Below are 26442 nucleotides of genomic sequence, written 5' to 3' on the forward strand. Positions count from 1 at the left end.
GACTTATGGATGCCACCCGTTAGATAAAATACGGAACTGTTCTGTATTTCACTGAAGGAATAAACGTTTCGTTTTCGAGATGATAGTTTCCGGATTTGACCATATTAATGAGCTAAGGCTCGTATTTCTGTGTGTTATTCTGTTATAATTAAGTCTATGATTTGATAGAGCAGTCTGACTGAGCGATGGTAGGCACCAGCAGGCTCGTAAGCATTCATTCAAGTTTTGCCAGCAGCTCTTTGCAATGCTTCAAGCATTGCGCTGCTTATGACTTCAAGCCTATCGACTCCCGAGATTAGGCTGGTGTAACCGATGCAAAATGGCTAGCTAGTTAGCGGGGTGTGCGCTAGTAGCGTTTCAAACGTCACTCGCTCTGAGACTTGGAGTAGTTGTTTCCCTTGCTCTGCATGGGTAACGCTGCTTCGAGGGTGGCTGTAGTCGATGTGTTCCTGGTTCGAGCCCAGGTAGCGGCGAGAAGAAGGATGGAAGCTATACTGTTACACTGGCAATACTAAAGTGCCTATAAGAACATCCAATAGTCAAAGGTATATGAAATACAAATCGTATGGAGAGAAATAGTCCTATAATAACGACAACCTAAAACTTCTTACCTGGGAATATTGAAGACTCATGTTAAAAGGAACCACCTGCTTTCATATGTTCTCATGTTCTGAGCAAGGAACTTAAACCTTAGCTTTCTTACATGGCACATATTGCACTTTTACTTTCTTCTCCAACACTTTGTTTTTGCATTATTTAAACCAAATTGAACATGTTTCATTATTTATTTGAGGCTAAATTGATTTGATTGATGTATTATATTAAGTTCAAATAAGTGTTCATTCAGTATTGTTGTAATTGTCATTATTACAAATAAAATAAAAATATTGGCCGATTTAATCGGTATTGGCTCTTTTGGTCCTCCAATAATCGGTATCGGCGTTGAAAAATCATAATCGGTGGATCTCTAATCTGGACTGAGTCAGTTCTAACCACACACAGTGTAAACACATTTCCTATCAATTAAAGTCTGCAGATAGACACACACATCGACATGAATATGTATTCATGTTTTGAGTTCAGCGTTATGTAAGTAGTGTGGAGCTGTTATTTTGGTCCTGAAGAGTGTATAGGTCCACATCAGGGAACTGTATGGTAATGAAATACAACAGACCTGCACTGTGTCTATTCTGGGAGCCAGTTTACTCTTAAAGAAGGGTAATTAGTATAAAAGCCTGTCTGTCTTGGTGAATTAGTGGCTGCGGTGAAATGGCTCATATCTGTGCTACAGTAGGTGATCCCTAACCCCTCTTCCCCCAATGGTCTCTTCCATTCTCCTCTCCCATCTTTTCTTTTAGCGCTTCATTGTGCAGCTGTCTCTCCTCTGCCGGCCTGAGGGCTCATCTTGAGTGAAGTGAGCCGAAATGGCAGATGTCATCAACACACGTCTCCATTCCCACAGTGTCCACCTGACCCTTTTTTTAGGTCTCTGTAATCTCTATCTCGCTCCCTTCTTCTTTCTCCTCTTTTCTCTCTTTTCCCTGCATTTGTATACTTTTTTCACTGTACCCCAGGGTCTGTTAGTCTCTTGCTCCCTCCTGCCTGCCTGCCGTGGGTCAGGTTGTACTGTGTATTGCAGCTGCTAAAATGGATGGCTTTTAGTGTTCTGTTCTCTCCCTTTCTCTCTCACACGTCCCCTGCTCTCAGGCAGGGTTCAGCCCTCAGGTTCTCAGCCTGCATCTCCAGGGCCCGACAGCGGAGTCCACACACACATTAGACATCTTGTCCCCTCGCGCAGGTCATGTGGAATGACAATGTTTCACATCTTTTCTCTTTTGTATTAGAAAGCTGTCACCTGCCTCTTGTTGTTGGGTCATTCTATATGATTTCAATCACTTTCTGACTGCACCATTTTCGATTTTAGAATTGAAATAGTGTATTCGGAAAGTATTTCAGTCCCCTTGACTTTTTCCATATTTTGTTGCGTTACAGCCTTATTCTAAAATTGATTAAATTGTTGTTTTCCCCTCATCAATCTACACACAATACCCTATAATGACCAAGCAAAAACAGTTTTTACAAATATTTTACAATGTGTTAAAAGTAAAAAACTGAAATATCACATTTACATTAGAATTCAGACCCTTTACTCAGTACTTTGTTGAAGCGCCTTTAGCAGCGATTACAGCCTAGAGTCTTCTTGGGTATGACACTACAAGCTTGGCACACCTGTATTTGGGGAGTTTCTCTCATTCTTCTCTGCAGTTCCTCTCAAGCTCTGCCAGGTTGGATGGGGAGAGTCGCTGCACAGCTATTTTCAGGTCTCTCCAAAGATGTTAGATTGGATTCAAGCCTGGGCTCTGGCTGGGCCGTTTAAGGAGATTCAGAGACTTGTCCTGAAGCCATTCCTGCGCTGTCTTGGCTGTGTACTTAAGGTCGTTGCCCTGTTGGAAAGTGAACCTTCGCCCCAGTCTGAGGTCCTGAGCGCTCTGGAGCAGGTTTTTATCAAGGATCTCTCTGTACTTTGCTCCATTCATCTTTCCCTCAATCATGACTAGTCTCCCAGTCCCTGCCGCTGAAAAACATCCCCACAGCATGATGTTGCCACCACCATGCTTCACCGTAGGGATGGTGCCAGGTTTCCTCCAGACGTGACGCTTGGCATTCAGGCCAAAGAGTTCAATCTTGGTTTCATCAGACCAGAGACTCTTGTTTCTCAGGGTCTGAGAGTCCTTTAGGTGCCTTTTGGCAAACTCCAAGCGGGCTGTCATGTGTATTTTACTGAGGAGTGGCTTCTGTCTGGCAACTCTACCATAAAGGCCTGATTGGTGGAGTGCTGCAGAGATGGTTGTCCTTCTGGAAGGTTCTCCCATCTGTTCAGAGGAACTCTGGAGCTCTGTCAAAGTGACCATCGGGTTCTTGGTCACCTCCCTGACCAAGGCCCTTCTCCCCGATTCCTCAGTTTGGCTGGGTGGCCAGCTCTAGGAAGACTCTTGGTGGTTCCATACTTCTTCCATGTAAGAATGATGGAGGCCATTTTGTTCTTGGGGACCTTTATTGCTGCAAACATTTTTTGGTACCCTTCCCCAGATCTGTTCCTCGAAACAATCCTGTCTCGGAACTCTACAGACAATTCCTTTGACCTCATAGCTTGGTTTTTGCTCTGACATGCACTGACAACAGTGGGACCTTATATAGACAGGTGTGGCTTTTCAAATCATGTCCAATCAAGTTGTAGAAACATCTCAAGGATGATCAATGGAAACAGGATGCACCTGAGCTCAATTTTGAGTCTCACAGCAAAGGGTCTGAACACTTATGTAAATAAGATGTACTTAAAAAAACAAATATGTATACATTTGCAAAAATGTCTAAACCTGTATTCACTATGTCATTATGGGGTATTGTGTGTAGATTAATTAGGGAAAAAAATGTTTTATCCATTTTAGAATAATGGCTGTAACTTAACAAAATGTGGAAAAAGCCAAGGAGTGAGTACCTTCCGAATGCATTGTATAACATCCCTGTTTTATAGTCTCCAACCTTGGTATATTATAGAACAGCAAGAGAAAGAGGAACATTTATTGTCAACGTTGCAGCTGCTTCTTTGTCCTGAAGTAGGCCTTGCAGGCGAAGTGTTGATGATAAAATGTCCCCTTTTGATCCTTTTGTGTATTTTCTTTTCCACACTACATGACTCCAGGGAATATCCTAAGCCTTGACCATGTAGCTTAAATCTTTACTTAACTTCTTATGGGGCAGGTAGGTGGGATGGGAGCGTCCCACCTGGCCAACATCCGGTGAAATTGCAGAGCGCGAATTTCAAATTACAGAAATATAAATATTTTTAAAAATACAAGTATTATACATCAAAATAAAGCTTAACTTCTTGTTAATCCAGCCGCTGTGTCAGATTTCAAAAAGGCTTTACGACGAAAGCACACCATGCGATTGTCTGAGGACAGTGCCCCGCATACAAAAACATGAAAAACATTTTTCAACCAGGCAGGTGCGACACGAAAGTCAGAAATAGCGATATAATAAATGCCTTCTTTATATCCATAAAAACTCTGGCGCGCTTCATTCAATAATCCACCGGTTTACCTCCTTCAAAACGCATACAAAATGAATCCCAAACGTTACCAATAAACTTAATCAAACAAGTCAAACAATGTTTATAATCAAACCTCAGGTACCCTAATATGTAAATAAACTATACAATTTAAGACAGAGAATAGTATGTTCATTACCGGATATAAATAACAAAGAATGCGCTTTCACCCTGGAAACACTACAGCCAAAATGGGAGCCACTTAGAAAGACTACAACTTCTAGCTCATTTGTCCAAAAACAAAACTGAAACTCTTTCTAAAGACTGACAGCTAGAGGAAGCCCTAGGAACTGCAATCTGGGAGGATTTCATAATACTCATATTAAACATGAAAGCCATTGGAAATTTTTGTTTTTTTGTTGGAAGGATTTGTCCTCGGGGTTTCGCCAGCCATATCAGTTATGTTATACTCACCGACATCATTTTAACAGTTTTAGACACTTTAAGGTGTTTTCTATCCAAATCTACCAATTATATGCATATCCTAGCTTCTGGGCCTGAGTAACAGGCAATTTTACTTTGGGCACACTTTTCATCCGGATGTGAAAATACTGCCCCCTACCCAAGAGAGGTTAACGTTACCATTGTATGACAATGTTTGAATCGTACTGTTTGGTGCCCGCTTCCTGCTGTACCTTTTAGGTGCCCACTGTATGAGGTTATTCACTTCCTGGTTATGTTGTAATCTGTGTGCTGACTTCCTGTTGTGCCCCTTTAGGGAGGAGGAGGAGAGCCTGCGCGATAAGATTCGTGTGGACCATGAGCGTGCGCTGCAGGAAGCCAAGGAGAAGCTGAGGAAGTCCCGGGACGAGCTGCGGGCTGAGATCCAGACGGAAAAGAGCAAGGTGGTGGAGGACCTAAAGAAGAAGGAGGTGCCCAAGCCCCTGCCCCCTGTCCCCATGCCCAAGATGTTGGGGGTCAACGATGGAGACTCCGTGGAGCCTGACGTCAAGGAAAAACGAGACAAGATCAGAGAGGTGAGGTAGAAGGAGGGAGAAGGGGTGGGGTTGGGGGTGTGGATGAGTGTGTGCGCGTGCACGTGTCTTTATCTTTGTCTTTTGTCTGTCCCTATGTCACAGTTTTCTCTGTGTGAAAGGGAGATCTAGGAGACATAGATGTGTCTGATAGTTCAGATGCTCTTTCTGCGATGCTGAGTAGGGACCGACAGACAGCCAACCTGAAACTGTTTTCCCCCATCCGTCCATTCTTCTAGATAATTACCTCTATCATGCCTTTCTGAACGCCACTTAGTCAGAACACTTACTGCGGCACGAGGCAAGCCCATTTGCTCTAAACCTTGCTTTTGTCTCCCAATGAGCCTTTTGTTCCCACATAATTATCATTTAGAGAGTATGCTGCCTGCCATACACTCATAGCTATACGGCGGCTGCCTGATTACTTTGTGATTGTGAGCACCAATCATATCTCTACAGAACAAAGGCCAACTGTCATCAACAACAATGTTTTCAAGGAGGGAGGATGGCTATGTGTCGTGCTATTGCAAAATGTTGTAAAATCTTGCGAGACTCTTCATCAACCGCTTTTAGTTACTCCTTGTCTGTCACACATTGTCTAACCAATCTTGTCATGGAATGGGAATGTGACACACCATCTGTCCAACCAATATCGTCCCTGGAATCATCCCTGCCTTATAAAGTTTCTACTTGGACATGTAGCCTTGCTCAAGGGCACGTCGACAGATTTTTCACCTTGTCCGGTGATTCGAACCAGTGATCTTTCGGTTACTGGCCCAACACTCTAACCGCTAGGCTAACTGCCAATCATGTCACTGGGTCTTGAAAAATATCTGACTTAAATGTGAACACAAACTAAATGCACTGGGGATATTGTGTGTAATTGTCATGCCACTCAGCCTTTGTCCCTAGAAATAGAACCCTCTTCAATGTTCAGATTCCCACATTATACACTACATGACCAAACGTATGTGGACACTTGTCGAACATCTCATTACAAAATCATGGCCATTAATAGGAGTTGGTACCCCCCTTTGCTGGAGTTGGTCCCCCCCTTTGCTGCTATAACAGCCTCCACTCTTCTGGGAAGGCTTTCCACTAGATGTTGGAACATTGCTGCCGGGACTTGCTTCCATTCAGCCATGAGCATTAGTGAGGTCGGGCAGTGATGTTGTGCGATTAGGCCTGGCTCGCAATTGGCGTTCCAATTCATCCCAAAGGTGTTCGATGGGGTTGAGGTCAGAGCTCTGTGCAGGCCAGTCAAGTTCTTCCACACGATCTCAACAAACCATTTCTGTATGGACCTTGCTTTGTGCACAGGAGCATTGTCATAGTAAAACAGGAAAGGCCTTCCCCAAACTGTTGCCACAAAGTTGGTAGCATAGAATTGTCTATAATGTCATTGTATAGCACTAAGATTTCCCTTCACTGGACCTAGCCCGAACCATGAAAAACAGCCCCAGACCATTACTCCTCCTTCACCAAACTTTACAGTTGGCACTACGCATTCTGGCAGGTAGCGTTCTCCTGGTATCCGCCAAACCCAGATTCGTCCGTCAGGACTGCCAGATGGTGAAGCGAGATTCATCACTCCCGAGAACGCGTTTCCACTGCTTCAGAGTCCAATGGCGGCAAGCTTTAAACCTATCCAGCTGACACTTGGCATTGTGATCTTAGGCTTGTGTGTGGCTGCTCGGCCATGGAAACCCATTTCATGAAGCTCCCGACGAACAGTTCTTGTGCTAACGTTGCTTCCAGAGGCAGTTTGGAACTCGATAGTGAGTGTAGCAACCGAGGACAGACAATTTTTATGAGCTAGACGCTTCAGCACTTGGCTGTCCCGTTCTGTGAGCTTGTTTGGCCTACTACTTCATGGCTGAGCTGTTGTAGCTCCTAGATGTTACATTTGGCTGGGGCAGCCCTAGCAGGACAGACATTTGACAAACTGACTAGTTGGAAAGGTGGCATCCTATGACGGTGCCACTTTGAAATTCACTGAGCTCTTCAGTAAGGCCAATTTATTGCCAACGTTTTTTATTTAAATTGTTTTATTTTACCTTTTATTTAACTAGGCAATTCGGTTAAGAACAAATTCTTATTTTCAATGACGACCTAGGAAGAGTGGGTTATCTGCCTTGTTCAGGGGCAGAAGGACAGATTTTTACCTTGTCAGCTCGAGGATTCGATCTTGCAACCTTTCGGTTACTAGTCCAACGCTCTAACCACTAGGCTACCCTGCCTCCCCAGGGTAGTTTGTCTATGGAGATTGCATGGCTGTGTGCTCCATTTTATACACCTGTCAGCAACGGTTGTGGCTGAAATAGCCGAATCCACTAATTGGAAGGGGTGTGTCCACATACTGTTGTATATGTAGTGTACCATATCTCCTCCACCATATACATTTTTCCTATTGGGACCAGAGCAGAAATGCTTGCAGGGATTTTTATGCCATTGAAATCCTTGGCCGGGCCGCCTAAGCGTTTTTCCAAACAATATGTATGTATGTATGTATATGTTGTTAAAAAAATAAAAAATAATTTTTTTTCGGGAAGCAGAAAGGCTTTCAGTGTAAACTTGAATGACTAAAACCAGATTTAAAGTACAGTACCAGTCAAAAGTTTGGACACACCTACTCAATCCAGGGTTTTTCTTTATTTTTACTATTTTCTACATTGTAGATTAATAGTGAAGACATCAAAACTATGAAATAACACATATGGAATCATGTAGTAACCAATAAAGTGATAAACAAATCAAAATATATTTTATATTTGAGATTCTTCAAAGTAGCCACCCTTTGCCTTGGTGACAGCTTTGCACACTCTTGGCATTCTCTCAACCAGCTTCACCTGGAATACTTTTCTAACAGTCTTGAATGAGTTAACACATTGGAGAAATGTGTTGAATTGCAGGAAATTGGCTGAAATATAACATTTCTCTACACCGCCAAGATAGGGGTCCTCTACAATAACAGGAAGGCCTGTGTTGTACTGCATTTATAAAGAGATATGTGTAACTGTAAAGCTCTGATAAATCGATAGCGTAAGTAGGGCTTTTAAATGGTGGCCCATAAAGACCGCACAGAAGGAGTTGTGGAATCTGTAGAGAAGAGGATGAGGCCACCACCCTCCTCTCTCCCTGCCTCCATCTCTCTCCATGAGCAATCCCCACAGTACATGGCAAATGGCCCTGTGTGATCCTTAATGTGATCCATACAACACCACTCTATCCAAGATGGTGTGTTTAAATATCACACGTCTCCTTTAGGGCATGGTAAAGCGCTCTCTCAATTCAATTCAAAGGGCTTTATTGGCATTGGGAAACATATGTTTACATTGCCAAAGAAAGTTAAGTGGATAATAAACAAAAGTGAAATAAACAATCAAAAATGATCAGTGAACATTACACTCACAAAAGTCAAAGGAATAGAGACATTTCAGATGTCATATTATGGCTATGTACAGTGTTATAACGATGTGCAAATAGTTAAAGTACAAAATGGAAAATAAATATAATTATGGGTTGTATTTACAATGGTGTTGTTCTTCACTGGTTGCCGTTTTCTTTTGGCAACAGGTCACAAATCTTGCTGCTGTGATGGCTCACTGGTATTTCACCCAATAGATATGGGAGTTTATCAATATTTGTTTTTGTTTTCGAATTCTTTGTGGGTCTGTGTAATATAAGGGAAATATTTGTCTCTGTGGTCATTTTTTGCAGCTCAGTTTCCACCTTCTTTTGTGGGCAGTGTGCACATAGCTTGTCTTCTCTTAAGAGCCGCGTGTGCGTTCACGCTCCCGGCATGGCCATCTGCCATACCCAACCACAGTGTAATGACACTGATTTCTCATAAATGTAATTAAATTGTATTCGTCACATGCTTCGTAAAGGAAAGAGAGACATAATGCTTACTTACAGGCCTTCCCAACAATGTAGAGAGAAAGATCATAGAAAAGTAAAACGCATAATTAAATCTAATAACAAATACACAATTAGTAACGATAACTTGGCTATATACAAAGGGTACCGAGTCGATGTACAAATAAAATGCTTACTTACAAGCCCTTAACCAACAACGCAGTTAAGAAAATATTTACTAAATAAACTAAAGTAACACAATAACGAGGCTATATACAGGGGGTACCGGAACAGAGTCAATGTGCAGCGGTACAGGTTAGTCGACGTAATTGAGGTAATTTGTACATGTAGGTAGGGGTAAAGTGACTATGCATAGATAATAAACAGCGAGTAGTAGCAGTGAAAAAAAAGGGTGGATCAATGCAAATAGTCAGAGTAGCCATTTGATTAACTGTTCAACAGTCTTATAGCTTGGGGGGTAGAAGCTGTTAAGGAGTCTTTTGGATCTAGACTGGGCGCTCCGGTACCACTTGCCGTGTGGTAGCAGAGAGACCAGTCTGACTAGGGTTGCTGGAGTCATTGACAATTTTTAGGGCCTTCCTCTGACACTGCCTGATATAGAGGTCCTGGGTGGCAGGAAACTTGGCCCCAGTGATCCTCTGACACCGCCTGGTATATAGCGGTACTAGATTACAGGAAGCTTGGCCCCAGTTATGTACTGGGCCGTACGCACTACCCTCTGTAGTGCATTTGCGGTCAGATGTCGTGCAATTGCCATACCAGGTGGCAATGCCAACCAGTCAGGATATTTTTAAGGATGAATACATCTCACTCTGAAGCACCATTTTGTGTTATTTGTGAAACAGAAAAGTAATCATCGCCATGCATCTATAAAATAAATAAATATGAAAAAATAAGATCCATTCCCCACAGCACAGTGCTATAAGCCTAATTCCCCATCTAACACGACTCTCCACTCTGCAACAGATTATTCTCAAGAGAGCCAATCTAGGTTTCTGCTCTGTGTGATACACATTGTAGTAAGCTATGCCCATCTGATACCGCCCTATATCCCCAGAAGAGAAACATTATCTGGTGACCAGCATCAGTAATTCTTGAAAATGTATTCCTCTATACATTATGTATGGATGTCATGGATCTATATTTCAACAGTGTTCTCTCTGCTGGAACCCACCTCGGTAAGTGTGGACTTGTTTGGCCACGCTATTCCATTACCATTTTGCTGTCTTTTAGCACATCTCTGAAATGGAGGTGGTGAAAAGAGAGATGGGTGGAAAAGACACATCTGTATTCCAGGCAAACCATAGCAGCTAAATGCTAAGTATGAGCGTAAGAAGCAGGGTGGTGCTACGTTTGATTAGCGCTGGGCTGATGGAGAGAATGTGACAGAGGAACTGGCACAGGACACAACAGACCCACAATTCTGCTCACCTCGGGACTGTTGCCACGGTAGCGCACCTCAGTGTTGTTATCTCTGTGGTGTTTGAACAGATTAAGCGGAAGCAGGGAAAATAATTTATCCTGCCTGGATTAGCGTGAGAGAGGTAGAAATGGATAGGCTTGGACGCTATCGAAATTGTCATACCTTCATACCGACCTTGTGCCATACCGGGATATCCAGTAATACTGACACTGAACACAAGGGGATTTGTTTTCAAACCCCTCGAATCCAAAGGTTAACAATGCTAACAAGTAGATGTAAAATCTCATAGAGAATGCTAACTAAATGCTAACAAGCACAACTGCAGAGCATTAAGCTTTTTTTTTTTACTGTTAACTTAATAGTTCTAAGATATCTAGAAGGCAAGCATTTAGTCTTAAATTCATTGTGTGCTTGTAAACAAACATCACGTGACTGGGGACTACCGGTAACCTTCGTAATGAAAAATGATATGACAGGTGAAATGAAGAATGCAATCTTCTTTATCTCCTAATGTATTATTGTATGCAGGTATTTACTTAAAAAGTAGCTAAAAATATTCAACTTTTTAACAGTGTTGACGGTATTGAAAAACCTCATGTGGATTTTTCCAAAGACACCGGCATACGGTATACCACCCAAGCCTAGAAACTGAGAGAAGTTTTTTTTGTTCCATGTTGTCATCCTCCTGGTTTACCGGGTTGCGTGCCTGCCTTCATGTGTCTAGGGGTTTGACTGCTTCACAATTGTTTTTATGAGGCCGACTCTGTGTGACGCTGAGTGGTGTGTGTTTGAGAAGAGGTAGGAGGCTGCACGCAAGATAACTTCTTTTTTTCACATTTTTTAGGGTTTATTTTAGTCGTTACATTTCTGTTGCCCCATAAAACGTAATGTTCTCCCTATTGTATAGTATTTATTCTTGCCTGACCCGGACAATCTCGTCATTACAATGCAATAATCCATTTAGTATCCTTTCAACTCGAACAATACGTAATACTGGGAAATGGGAACGGGATTGTGATGTCTATGCCCTCTCTGTATGTGGCTGCCTTTTGAAACTCTCAATGACAGGTGAACTCTTTGGCTCTAATTTATGAACTATATTCTCTTAGGGAGTATCTGTAAACGGACAGCCTTTGATCCATGGTCCTCTCACCATTCGTTAGGGACCGTTCAGTCTTGGCAGGGAGAGTGAGAAGAAAGGAGTGTTTCTTTGTTTAGAGTGTTGGCCAGGCTCTCTGGGACCTATAGAGGTCAGAAGAGAGGTGTGGTGTGTTGGCCTGTGATACAAGGAGCCCTGGGGGGAGAGGACTGGGGAGCACAGGGACCATCACTTCAGTGCCAGGTTCATGGCTGACCATATACCCAGCATAGTGAGAGAGAAAGAGGGTGCGAGGAAAGGGGCATAGTGGTGCAGACAGTACCCAAGGTCGGAGAGACGGGGAGAGGGAGGTGGAATATCAGTTAATATATCCCAAAGAAAAGTCACAGCAGTGTAGAGAGAAAGTGCAAGAGGGAATGGGCCCAGGGAGGTTTAGAGCATGGTCATTAATTTGAAGGCAAAAGCTTCTCAACCATAAAAGGTGACTTTTTAAACATGATCTACTCTAATATTGTACTACTATCCAAACTTGTTCACCTGACTGCCCTGTTTACTGGCTGTGATTTGTATGACAGGATGTAGTTCCTGAACCGACCACTAGTTGTGCTTCCATGTTCACACATTGTGACTGGGTCTGAAACCATGATGAGTGTTCTCAGTGGTGAGATCAGTGTGAGAGGACCATATGTTGCAATGGAACAGCAGCCGTATCATCCCCTGTTATCTGTTAGGACCCGATGCTAAGAGCTGTTAAAGTGGCCCATCTGAGCTACTTTACTGTCTCCTTTTAAAGGGAATTTATCACCCTGCCTGGGTGCCATGAATATATTTACAGCAGTCACATTTTCACTGCCCTCCTGCATCTTCTGAAGGGCCGTCCGTTAGAGCAGATAGGATCCGCTGGTGGGGGAAGGATGGAGGGAGATTTTAAATCAATCAGGCTGACTCCAGAGGTTACCCAGGGCAGCACATTCATAACTCCAGACACAGCTCCCCAAAACTCCAGAGCACCGCAGTAGTACCGATCGCTTCTCAAGATAATTCCGAGCCCCACCCGATATCTGACATCAGGACACATTTTTCTCCACAACCCGCATTGAATTGTTTTGAGAGCCGAACCGTGGCCCGCCAAATAACATCAATATATTTCATTGTTTTTATGACTTCAGAGTAGTAGGCTGTTACTCCCCTATTCAAGTTTTGGATAAAAGGAATCCATGCCATGAATTAAGAATGTTTTTTTAGTTTTTATTTTACAGTGAAAGCACATTGACAACTCAAATCGCTCTTAAAAAAAGGGCCTTCTTATTAGCCTTCTTACCTAATGAAAGCCTAAAGCCGATGTAACAAAACCTTTACATTCTTTCTGTATGTATTTATTTAACCTCTATTTGACCAGGCAAGTCAATTTAAGAACACATTCTTATTTACAGTGATGGTCTACCAAGAAGCGGAAGGCCTCCGGCGGGGATGATGGCTGGGATTAAAAATACAAATGTAGGACAAAACACACATCACGACAAGAGAGACATTACAACAAGACATGAAGAGAGACCTAAGACAACAACACATGGCAGCAACACATGACAACACAACATGGTAGCAACACAACATGACAACAACACAGTAGCAGCACAGCATGGTAGCAGCATAAACATGGTGCATGTTAGGCACACACAGCAGCACAAAGGGCAAGAAGGTAGAGACAACAATACATCACGTGAAGCAGCCACATGTCAGTAAGAGTGTCCATGATTGAGTCTTTGAATGTAGAGATGGAGATAAAACTGTCCAGTTTGAGTGTTTTTTGCAGCTCGCTCTAGTAGCTACCTGCAGGGAACAGAAAAGAGGAGCAACCCAGAGATCTGTGTGCTTTGATGACCTTTAACAGAATGTGACTGGAAGAACGGGTGTTGTATGTGGAGGATGAGGGTTGCAGTAGGTATCTGTTATGTTCCTCAGCAAGAAAACCAAAATTGTCACTCCAACAGAAAAGGGAACTAACAAAGAGTCACTGACAACAACCAAAACGAAACAGGTGGGGTTTTAGGAGGGGTTCTGAAAGACACTCATGGGGGGTCTCCACTGAAAGGTGATTAGCAACAACAACTAGGACCTAAAAGACACCCACCATGAGCAACCACAAAATTTGCCCAAGAAGTAAACAAAATAAAAACCCACATCAAACTTAAAGAAAGGAAGATAACCAAAAAGTTTAGCGAAACATAAACAGGGAAAATCAGACTAAGGAATGTTTTTCTAGAAATCAAATAGGTAGTCTCAACATCTCCACATCTCTCAAGATAACTGGAGCACTAGGCCAGCCACTCTTAAACATCACCTGGGCCAGCACAGTTGAAACACCTTCTGACTAACGAGATGGACTAAGGCAGCAGTCTTCTTACCGAACCACATAACCTTTGTTTTGAGGTGTTCAGGGCAGAGAAAGCTTGTTGGACACTAAGAAAGCTTTGTTTTAGAGCGTTTAACACAAAATCCGGGCAGGGCCCAGCTGAGTATAAGACTATCATCTGAATATAAATGGATGAGAGCGCTTCCTACTGCCTGAGCTATGTTGTTGATGTAAATTGAGAAGAGCGTGTGGCCTAGGATCAAGCCTTGGGCTACTCCCCTGATGACAGGTAGTGTCTGAGACCGCAGATGTTCTGATTTTATACACTGCACTCTTAGAGAGGTAGTTAGCAAACCAGGCCAAAGCCCCTCAGAGACACCAATACTCCTTAGCCGACCCACAACAATGGAATGGTCTACCTAGGTGACCGTATTACCGCCACACCGGCTGTCATGAGTCATGACGGCAGTCAAATTCCACGTGACCTTTTAGTCACGGTCATTAGACATATCTAAGGTCTGATGCTGATGATAAGTCATTAGTATCCTACCAAACTACCTGGTACTCAGAACTCTATTGTCCCTCTAATCCCTCGGACATCAATGCAAATGTTATCGAAAATCTAATCAAACACTTAATGAAAGCTCATGTTCCGCAACATTGCTATAGGCTATGCAATTGCGTGAGAAAACAGAGGGATGTCCTCTATTAAAAAGAGGAGGATCGTCTGGGTGCAGGGTTTGGCCAGCAGGGATGTCCTTGTCCCATCGTGCTCTAGCAACTCCTGTGGTGGGCCGGGGGCATGCACGCTGATATGTCGCCAGGTGTACGGTGCTTCCTCCGACACGTTGGTGTGGCTGGCTTCCGGGTTAAGCGCGGGCATTGTGTCAGGAAGCAGTGCGGCTTGGTTGGGTCGTGTTTCGGAGGACGCATGGCTCTCGACCTTCGCCTCTCCTGAGTCCGTACGGGAGTTGCAGCGATGTGAGAAGACTGTAACTGAGCGTTTTGTTCTAAAGAACTTTCAATATTGTTTAGATAACTTAAATAAATAATTTCCAGATTAAAACGTAGGATGCAAAAATACTTTTAGTAGGCTATAGCCTAGGGCAGGGGTCAGCAACAGGTGAGCCTGTGGTTGATTATAAAAATGTTTTGCCACCAAAGATTTTAATAAAAAAAGTAAATATATCAATATAATTTTGGGATCGGGGGGATTGTTTTTTGTCAAAAATACTCAAATCACTAGGGATTCAGCAAAAAATGTGTTTAATTTAGGAAATCTGTTCCCAAATATTCCCACAAATAAAAGAAAGTGATCGATGTGATCGTGTCTCAATGTAATCAAGGTATGAAATTGCTATTTTCAAATACACTCTCTTTTTGGGCTTAGTTCTGGTCAATTTGCAATGTATCATTTATTATAATTATGGAGGGATGAAACAAGTTTCAGCACCACACAAATAATGGACAGTTCTCTGATCCACTGAGTGTGTGGCTGGTAGCCTATATGCTTGCCTCTGTTCACAGAATGGAATTCACAACGCAATGCCAAACATCAAGCTCCTGGGTTTGTAAAAAAATGTATTATCTTGATTTAAAACATTTCCGACCCGGAATATAATTGTTCTGAACCGTGAGCCGACCCGCAGGTTGATAGAATATTTTCATTACACCCACCAGCTTTTAGCTGGTCAACCGCAGGACACCTTGGGTATCCAACCCAAATGCAGGACTCTAGGATTGGTCTGTGGGGGGGTAGCTTCTGCTTTATGAATCACCCGTGGGGGATGATTGAGGGCAGGCTGTGCATCCTGACAGACCTGGGCTGGGGGTGGGTGCCTGGTGTCCAAGGGTTTGGCTACCATTGTGAAGGTCAGAGCAGAGCTCCTAGCTGGCTGTTTCTCAGGACAGGAGACAGGAAGGCAAAGGGAGCACTGGCCGGCCGCACTGCGGACCTCTGAGTTTATAGGCTGTCCACCTCCGTCCTGTCAGCCTCCTCTGGCCTGAGTTTTGCAGGAACAGGAATAATCCAGTAAACAACAACCTCTAGTCTAACCTGTGGGTGGAGGTGCTACTCAGATTGTTAGGCGTCATTCAGCTGGATAAAGGAAGGTCCTGTTCAGTCACACTGAGTCATACCCCCCTTACTCACTATCTCTACCTGCTCTTGTCTTTTTCTGTCTATCTTCATCTCACTCTTTCTATCCCTCTTTTCCTTTCTCTCTGCTTTATCTGCTTAGATTCTCATTATGTAGTGCTGTCTTTTTGCGTTCTTCTCTCTCTCTCACTTTCTGTCTCCCTCATCTCTCCCTTCCCTCTTTCTGTGCCTCTGCTCCAGTCCTGGCCTTGCTTCTCCAGGAAGTTGTCCAAGAGATGTGATTTACTCTAAAAGGATGTCACCCTCACGGTTCTCTGCAAGGCGCGCTTTGAAAAAGCAATCAACCGGGGAAATAATGTCTTCATATAACGTGCCCAAGAGCTCAGCCTACAACAAGCAATGTCACGCTCCTCCTTTTCAAAAATCGGATGATATTTAGAACAAAAGACACATTACAGCAGCAGAGTGCTCAGATTATGAAATTACAAGGTGATGTGTCCTTGGAGGCACAGGTGATGAAATACGTACACACTGAAGTGGAAGGAAAAGTGTATCAGAACTGGTTATGAATTCCCCAGAATTCTTAATAATAAAATCTGCCTTTCTCATCAACCCTAAGAGCTGAAGAGATACACATCTCAGTGATTGTGGACGAGCGGAGAGAGAGCGGGGCAGAGATTTTAATCTCGTCCAGACTGACCTTAGTAACACTGGGTAACTCTCTGGGCTGGAGTCCGTTCCAAGGCAAGGTCGGGCGTATAATGTGGCATGATTAATAAATCTACAGAGGTATCTACACCACTCAATATTCAAATGAGGAGAGAGTCTAATCGACAATTTGTAGTGATACAACACCAGACCCAATTTTCTCTAGGCAGAGGGAGATGGGTTTATATTAGCCTCCTCCTTCTAAAGGCAGACATTAATCCACACCATGATGGATAGTGGGTAGAAATGACTACATAATTATCCTTGTGTGGATATGAACATTATCAACATAAGCAATGTCAGCGTTAGACAGACTGCATGATCTCTGCTGCATGACCTAAACGCACGGTTCGGGACGTTTTGGGGTCACGGTTTGGTACAGTAGGAAAATGAAATGCTGACAGTTACTGTAATTAATTTGTTTATTTAAGAAAATACGAAGTGTTCGTATTCCTGATTCCATATATTATCATGAGCACTGGCGTAGCGCATTTTCTCTGGACTAGGGTTTGGCTGTATCCAGATGTTCATATCGTCATAGCATCGTCCCTTTCTCATCCAGGGATTTACGGTATTATCGACTTAGTACACAAGGGGGCGGCAAAACAATTTTAAAAAAGCTAGTTGGGTGTCAACTACTAGAATGCTTACATAATTAGCACAATTAATAGCAAATTTCCATGGAGGGTGCTAGCTAAATATGCAAACGGAAATAAACAAATTGCATTGACTTTTCAAGCACAGTAGAAAGCTAACGCAATATGATGTCCCGTCACCTTATTAATTCAGCCACTTACTTAGATAACTATCATGTTAAACTTGGGGGTTGCGTTAATGCAGAATTCTGCATTTTCATGCAGGAATAAAATATATAACGCATAAGAAATAACTTGCTGAGATTTGTAAAAGCAGATCTAAACTGCTTCTTATTGTTATTTCTGCTTGGCATCAGACTCATTTTGTGCTTCAGTTGAACTCCGATGAGAATCAGAAATGGGCATTCTATCAGCAGACAGAGCTCTGACTGATGTGCAGCTACTTTTCTTGTTTTCGCCTCGTTTTCTCTGGTAAAATGCAAGATTAATCTTAAGCAAAACATTAGGAACTGTAGCTGGCTACATTCTTTCTATAATAAACATTAGAAATATGATTGCCATGCATCGTTTTTGCAAAAGACAACAGTTTTTCTTTCTTTGTAAGCGCATTTACTTTTTGCCTGCCAGCCAAATAACGTTGCACATCTGTTGTCATCTGACAAATGAAGCTATTTTCTGCCGAATGTGTTGCACTAATGTATTTTTCTGGGAAGGAAGACGGTAGTTGCATGTCCCTGATCACGGTATTGAAGAAAAAAAACACTTGGCTTTCAATATAAAATGCGACCCCTGTCCATAAACTGCTAGACACTTGCTCCCGCTTTCTCCCGATGTGCTATTTCCAAACTAACACGTGACTGGCTCAGCTGTTCAGGGGAACTACGGTAAACTTCATAATGTGACGGATGAAATGAAGAACACAATCTCCTTTATCTCCTAATGCAGTGGTCACAAACCGGGCGATCACGATTGACTGGTCCCTCTTCAAGGCATTCCTAGTCGATCAACAAACATTTATGTCATTATTTATTTTTTTAAACATTGATAAAGCCTTGCATTCCTATTATTTTTTTATTAATTTGCGCAGTTGTTGCGCTTGATTCAGCAGCTCTGGCGCCAGGAAGGCAAAGTGCCATAGACTGTAAAAAGAAAACTCGAACTCACAGCAAAGTTGATACTGTGAGAACAAAAAATAAAAAAATGTGACTAGAGAGTCTCAATGAATACAGCAAAGAGCTGCTGTTTTTGAGTAAGTTAATATCTAAGTTATTCAGCACTCAACACTTTTATAAGCCTTAAAATGTGCGTACTCCAGCACTGCAGCTGCAATGAATGAGTTTAACAAAATGTTCCAATAAGCTTGCGTTGTTATTGTTAGTGGCTTGTCTTTTTTAATATCGTGGAAATTTTCACTTTCTCTGGTCATAGGAGTAACAACATGAATTGGTGCATGAGGCAGAAATAATGCAGTGCGACTTCAGTTTTGCCATCAGCTGGACTGTGTCCCCTTTTCTCAGCCTCATCGCTGTCCCCTCCCTCCCATCAGACTGACTATCAGATGCAGTCCTGTAAAAATATATATATATATAATATTATGTTCACTCAGCTGGGTCTCACGAGTAATACAACAAATTATCTATTACCAGTGTGATCAAATCTGAGAAGAACAACATTGGCAGGGCAATTCAAGCATAGCCAATATGCAGTGGTAATGTATTTGGCCTATAGCCTACTGCACAAACCTCATTGCTACCAAACAGTTTTTATTGGTTCATGTTACAAAATCTTAAGTCATGTTTATAAAAAAAGAAAAAACAGAATCTGAGCGGGAGATCCTGGCTTGCATTTTGACTTGGTTGGTGACCACTGTCCTAATGTATTGCACAAGTTGACTGCAGGTATTTACTACAAATATTAAAATGTATTGAAAAACTTAAAATAAGTGGTTTCAACGGCATTGATGGTATTTAAAACCATCCCGTGGCTATTTCCAAATACCCCAGTTTACGGTATACCGCCAAAGTCTACTCTGGACGACCGCAAAGTTGGAGTTTGGGCCCCCCACCTCCCTAAAATGTTTTATCTGTGTCAGCCACTCACAAAGTATATACTACCGATCACTGGTTCTGAAATTGAGACGTCTACGTGGCTGTCTATCGATAAGCTATCAGACCATGTGGCGCCAGTGCTTGTAGTAGCCTATAGATTTGCTTTAATTGATGAAGGTTTCTTTTGGGGGGGGGGGTAATTTTCTCATGTTAAGCCTGATGTTTATGTTTCACGAAGCTATAGGCTTACAGTGTCACAATGCTACTATTTAGATTCCTGTCTGGTGGCGATGATGTATTTACTTGTTCAGTAATTCAAGTGGGAAATTCAGATGTTGCAGATTGTAAAATAAATTTTCGATGTGCCAGCTTCTGAAGCTAAGCAGGGTTGGTCCTGGTCAGTCCCTGGATGGGAGACCAGATGCTGCTGGAAGTGGTGTTGGAGGGCCAGTAGGAGGCACTCTTTCCTCTGGTCTAAAAAATATCCCAATGCCCCAGGGCAGTGATTGGGGACACTGCCCTGTGTAGGGTGCCGTCTTTCGGATGGGACGTTAAACGGGTGTCCTGACTCTCTGAGGTCATTAAAGATCCCATGGCACTTATCGTAAGAGTAGGGGTGTTAACCCCGGTGTCCTGGCTAAATTCCCAATCTGGCCTTCAAACCATCATGGTCACCTAATAATCCCCAGTTTACAATTGGCTCATTCATCCCCCTCCTCTCCCCTGTAACTATTCCCCTTTTCGTTGCTGCAAATGAGAACGTGTTCTCAGTCAACTTACCTGGTAAAATAACGGTAAAATAAAAAATAAATAAATAAATACTAATCAGTAATCAATAGATGTTTTTATTAATGGAAAATAAATATGAAAATGTATTATTTAGATAAGTATTCAAACCCCTGAATCAATACCTGTTAGAATTACATCTGAGTCTTTCTGGGTAAGTCTCTAAGAGCTTTGCACAGCTAGATTATACAATATTTCCCCCCCCTTTTTTTTTTTTTTAGAAATTCTTCAAGCTCTGCCAAAATCAAGTTGCTTTTTGATCATTGCTAGACAATCAATTTCAAGTCTTGTCATTAGATTTTTAAGCAGGTTTTAAGTCAACTGTAACTAGTACACTCAGGAACATTCAATGTTGTCTTGATAAGCAACCCCAGTGTATATTTGGCCTTTTGTTTAGGTAATTGTCCTTCTGAAAGTTGAATATGTCTCCCATTGTCTGTTGGAAAGGAGACTGAACCAGGTTTTCCTCTAGGATTTTGCCTGTGCTTAGTTCTGTTCCTTTTATTTTATATATAAAAAATAAAAAAAATTAAATCATCCTTGCCGATTTAATCTACCAATAGGTGCCCTTTTGAAAACCATTGGAAAAGCACTCTGGTCTTTGTGGTTGAATCTGTGCTTGAAATTCACTGCTTGACTGAGAGACCTTACAGATAATTGTATGTGTGGGGTACAGAGATAGGGTAGTCATTTAAAAATCATGTTAACCATTATTTTTGCACACAAAGTGAGTTCATGCAACTTGTGACTTTTTTAGCAAATTATTACTCCTAGGTTGAATACTTATTGACTCAGGACATTTCAGCTTTTAATTGTTTTATTAATATGTAAACATTTCTAAATACCTAATTTCTAAATATCTAATTTCACTTTGACATTATGGGATATTTTGTGTAGATCAGTGACACAAAATATACATTTAATACATTTTAAATTCAGGCTGTAACACAACAAACTGTGGAGAAAGTCGAGGGGTGTGAATATTTTCTGAAGGCGCTGTATATACAGGATTTAGCTGGTAGCCTAATTATATTACACATTGGAACTCGAAATCCACGCTGTCGGGACTATCCGTCTCATCACTCGTAGGCTTACCAGTGTTAACAAAAGGGGGATCGCTCTCATGAGCGCCGCTGAGTCTTTGCCAATCATCAGCGTGGTTTTCTGGGAGAGGAACTGTCACTATCCTCGAGGAGAGGAAAAAGAAGCAAGGCCACTGACATTGCTAGGCCTGGGCAGTGAGATCTGTCGGCACTGGAAGGCTGCTAGTGCTAGCTGCTGCATAAGTAGGCTTACTAGCTTCCACCTGTGATGGCGTTTCATCAGTTGAGGACGAGCTGGTAGCTTTGCTGATTTTTGGTAATTTGGCACGAGTTTGGACTTACCTTTTTGTTTATCCATTTTGACAACACACTCACGCTCCATCCTAGTCTGACCTGATTCACCTAACTTTTTTTTTTACTTGACAGCCAATTAGGTGAGGAGGCTGAGGCAGGTTGTCGTTGGCGCCGCTGAGAAATAGGCTAATTAGGTGCATGACAACTAAATTGTCTGTCTGGCTCTCATGTAGATTGGACAATACAAACACTTTGCTTGCTACATGTGGAATTATTTTAAATGTTTTGCGTTTCCGTCTTGCTCCGCTGATAGGAATACTAGGGTCGTTCTACTAAGCTATATGGAATTGTTTTAATAAGATTTTGACTTTTTAAGATCCTTTTGACTTATTTTGAATTTCAAGACCCCTTGAAGTAAACATTTTTATAACGATATTTGATAAAATCTTTTTTGGCCTGATTAGCCCATACAAACGCATTGAATAACATATTATCTACATGGAACAACAGATAGTCCCCCCCAAAAAATCTAAAATAATTTGTTATTTGTTCTGAAGTGTCTGTCCTATATCTGAGAGAGATAAGAAAGATCAGGAAATGTTTTTTTACATTAAGCCACTAAGCCTTCTCTATATACTTCCATTCTTCTCTATATACTTCCATTCATTTTTTTCAACTGGTACCAGGGGACCTTCAGACTAGTCTTGTGAGGCCTGCATTCTAGAGCAAAATGGAAAACATATCACGTTTCTCTCCTGTTAGAAGGTGAACCTTTGCCCCAGTCTGAGATCCTGAGCGCTCTGGAGCAGGTTTTCATCAAGGATCTCTCTGTACTTTGCTCCTTTCATCTTTACCTTGATCAACCAACCAAAAAACATCCCCACCGCATGATGCTGCCACCATCATGCTTCACCGTAGGGATGGTGCCAGGTTTCCTCCAGATGTGACGCTAGGCATTCAGGCCAAAGAGTTCAATCTTTGTGTTTCTAATTGTCTGAAAGGCTTTATGTCCATGAGTGGCCCAGCCAGAGCCCGGACTTGAACCCGATCAAACATCTCTGGAGAGACCTAAAAACTCAAAGCCGGCTGTCATGTGCCTTTTACTGAGGAGTAGCTTCCATCTGGACACTCTGCCATAAAGGCCTGATTGGTGGTGCTGCAGAGATGGTTGTTCTTCTGGAAGGTTCTCTCATCTCCACAGAGGAATTCTTGAGCTCTGTCAGAGTGACCATCAGGTTCTTGATCACCTCCCTGACCAAGGCCCTTCTCCCATGATTGCTCAGTTTGGCCAGGCGGACAGCTCTAGGAAGAGTCTTGGTGGTTTCAAACTTCTTCCATTTAAGAATGATGGAGGCCACTGTGTTGGGGACCTTGAAGGCTGCAGAAACTTTTTTGGTACCCTTCCCCAGATCTGTGCCTCGACACAATCCTGTCTCGGAGATCTACGGACAATTTCTTGCAATGCAAATAGTCGGTGTAGCCATTTGATTATATGTTCAGGAGTCTTATGGCTTGGGGGTAGAAGCTGTTTAGAAGCCTCTTGAACCTAGACTTGGCGCTCCGATACCGCTTGCCGTGCGGTAGCAGAGAGAACAGTCTATGACTAGGGTGGCTGGAGTCTTTGACAATTTTTAAGGCCTTCTTCTGACACGACCTGGTATAGAGGCCGTACGCTTTACCACCTGTTGTGCCTTGCGGTCAAAGGCTGAGCGTACCAGGCAGTGATGCAACCCGTCAGGATGCTCTCGATGGTGCAGCTGTAAAACCTTTTGAGGATCTGAGGACCCATGCCAAATCTTTCCAGTCTCATGCGGGGGAATAGGTTTTGTCGTGCCCTCTTCACGACTGTCTTGGTGTGCTTGGACCATGTTAGTTTGTTGGTGATGTGGACGCCAAGGAACTTGAAGCTCTCAACCTGCTCCACTATAGCCCCGTCGATGAGAATGGGGGCGTGCTCGGTCCTCCTTTTCCTGTAGTCCACAATCATCTCCTTTGTCATGTTGAGGGAGACGTTGTTGTCCTTACACCACATGGTCAGGTCTCTGACCTCCTCCCTATAGGCTGTCTCATCGTTGTCGTGATCAGGCCTACCAAATGTTTAATGCAGTGCATGCAACAATAGAGTTTGATAAAATAATATTTAGTCATCTAGCACACTCCAATTGATCAGTATGGTGGAAATAACTATTTCCACCCTAGAAACTAAAGTTAGCATACCTTGTTGGACAAATCCAGGTAGTGACTCCTGGTTTAAGTAAAATCTATTCCGTTGGTGCCTATTGAACATGACCCAAGACAATCATCATGATTCCACTACTTAAGGCAACTCCTATAGTCTCTGCCATTAACACCATACATGCTATATTTCCTGAGTATTATCAATATCATCAAATTTAATTTGGTAACGTAAATTAGTCAAATAGATTAGGATCAGTTTCACTCTGTCCATTCACCAATCAATCAATCCATCAGTTTTAAAAACCATTCAGTTTCCAAAACCCAATCAATTATCTAACCCAAATTTAGCATGACATTGCTCAGTGATTCACATTGGTCCTATCACTCAAAGGCAAAAACCCTCAATTTAACACACATTGGCAGGATGCGCATTGATATTAACATACAGTATAGTTATCCTATAATTCTACTATTAGCTTTCTTATCACGATTATAATTACAGATCAGTATCTTAATGCATTCTTAATCTAAGTTACTATACATTTGTGTAGTGTGTAGACCTCTACAATCAACCTGATACCCCAAAATAAACTATTTTAGACGAGTCTTAATCAATTCTGGGCACAGTTGACTAATCCCCCCTTCGGGCACTCAATCTTCTGTCGTCTTCTTCATTGTCAACTTCAGAAAGCTTTACAGTTCAAAGTGGATGGCCCATGATAATGTCCCAATTTCAATGTCTTACCTGGGCTGCCACCATCTTTACCACCCATTATGTCTTGTCCATTTGTCAACCGGTATACTAGCAACTAGAGGTCGACCGATTATGATTTTTCAACGCCGATACCAATTATTGGACTACCAACAAAAGCCGATACCGATTAATTGGACGATTTTTATTTATTTGTAATAATGGAAATTACAACAATACTGAATGAACACTTATTTTAACTTTAATATAATACATCAATAAAATCAATTTAGCATCAAATAAATAATGAAACGTGTTCAATTTGGTTTAAATAATGCAAAAACAAAGTGTTGGAGAAGAAAGTAAAAGTGCAATATGTGCCATGTAAGGAAGCTAACGTTTAAGTTCCTTGCTCAGAACATGAGAACATATGAAAGCTGGTGGTTCCTTTTTAACATCTTCAATAATCCCAGGTAAGAAGTTTTAGGTTGTCGCTATTATAGGAATTATAGGACTATTTCTATACGATTTGGATTTCATATACCTTTGACTATTGGATGTTCTTATAGGCACTTTAGTATTGCCAGTGTAACAGTATAGCTTCCGTCCCTCTCCTCGCCCCTACCTCGAACCAGGAACACATCGACAACAGCCACCCTCGAAGCAGCGTTACCCATCGCTCCACAAAAGCCGCGGCCCTTGAAGAGCAAGGGGAACAACTACTCCAAGTCTCAGAGCGAGTGACGTTTGAAACGCTATTAGCGCGCACCCCGCTAACTAGGTAGCCATTTCACATCGGTTACACCAGCCTAATATCGGGAGTCGATAGGATAAGTCATAAGCAAGTGAAGTCATAAGCAGCGCAATGCTTGAAGCATTGCGAAGAGCTGCTGGCAAAACTTGAATGAATGCTTACGAGCCTGCTGGTGCCTACCATCGCTCAGTCAGACTGCTCTATCAAATCATAGACTTAAGTATAACATAATAACACACAGAAATACGAGCCTTAGGTCATTAATATGGTCAAATCCGGAAACTATCATCTCGAAAACAAAACGTTTATTCTTTCAGTAAAATACAGAACAGTTCTGTATTTTATCTAACGGGTGGCATCCATAAGTCTAAATATTCCTGTTACATTGCACAACCTTCAATGTTATGTCATAATTACGTAAAATTCTGGCAAATTAGTTCGCAATGAGCCAGGCGGCCCAAACTGTTGCGTATTCCCTGACTCTGTGTGCAATGAACGCAAGAGAAGTGACACAATTTCCCTAGTTTAATATTGCCTGCTAACATGAATTTCTTTTAACTAGGGAAATGGTGTCACTTCTCTTGAAACAGAGTCAGGGTATATGCAGCAGTTTGGGCTCGTTGCGAACTGTGTGAAGACTATTTCTTCCTAACAAAGACAGCCAACTTCGCAAACGGGGGATGATTTAACAAAAGCTCATTTGGGGAAAAAATCACAATCGTTGCACGAATTTACCTAACCATAAACATCAATGCGTTTCTCAAAGTCAATACACAGAAGGATATTATTTTAAATCCGCATATTAAGTTAAAAGAAATTCATTTAAATAAATATGCAGGTTAAAAAATATAGACTTGTGTATTGATTTTAAGAAAGGTATTGATGTTTATGGTTAGGTTAGGTACACGTTGGAGCAACGACAGTCCTTTTTCGCGAATGCGCACTGCATCGATTATTTGCAACGCAGGACACGCTAGATAAACTAGTAATATCATCAACCATGTGTAGTTAACTAGTGATTATGATTGATTGATTGATTGTTTTTTTATAAGATAAATTTAATGCTAGCTAGCAACTTATCTTGGCTTCTTACTGCATTCGCATAACTGGCAGGCTCCTCGTGGAGTGTAATGTAAAGCAGGTGGTTAGCGCGTTGGACTAGTTAACTGTAAGGTTGCAAGATTGAATCCCCGAGCTGACAAGGTAAACATCTGTCGTTCTGCCCCTGAACAAGGCAGTTAACCCACGGTTCCTAGGCCGTCATTGAAAATAAGAATGTGTTCTTAACTGACTTGCCTAGTTAAATAAAGGTGTAAAATAAATAAATCATAATAATAAATATTGGCCAAATCGGTGTCCAAAAATACCGATTTCCGATTGTTATGAAAACTTGAAATCGGCCCTAAT

At 42.1% G+C, this 26442-nt stretch overlaps 1 protein-coding gene across 1 annotated transcript in view; it reads left to right on the forward strand.

The window, feature by feature from the left end:
- The window catches only part of LOC129816864 (mannosyl-oligosaccharide 1,2-alpha-mannosidase IB-like), a 180846-nt gene that overhangs the window by 42387 nt on the left and 112017 nt on the right, over positions 1 to 26442 (forward strand). The window contains exon 4 of the mRNA XM_055871799.1: positions 4830 to 5088. Within this exon, the coding sequence (XP_055727774.1) occupies positions 4830 to 5088 (259 nt within the window). The remainder of the gene's footprint in view (positions 1 to 4829; positions 5089 to 26442) is intronic.

Source organism: Salvelinus fontinalis, chromosome 19 (assembly GCF_029448725.1).
Source record: "Salvelinus fontinalis isolate EN_2023a chromosome 19, ASM2944872v1, whole genome shotgun sequence".
Lineage (NCBI taxonomy): Eukaryota > Metazoa > Chordata > Actinopteri > Salmoniformes > Salmonidae > Salvelinus > Salvelinus fontinalis.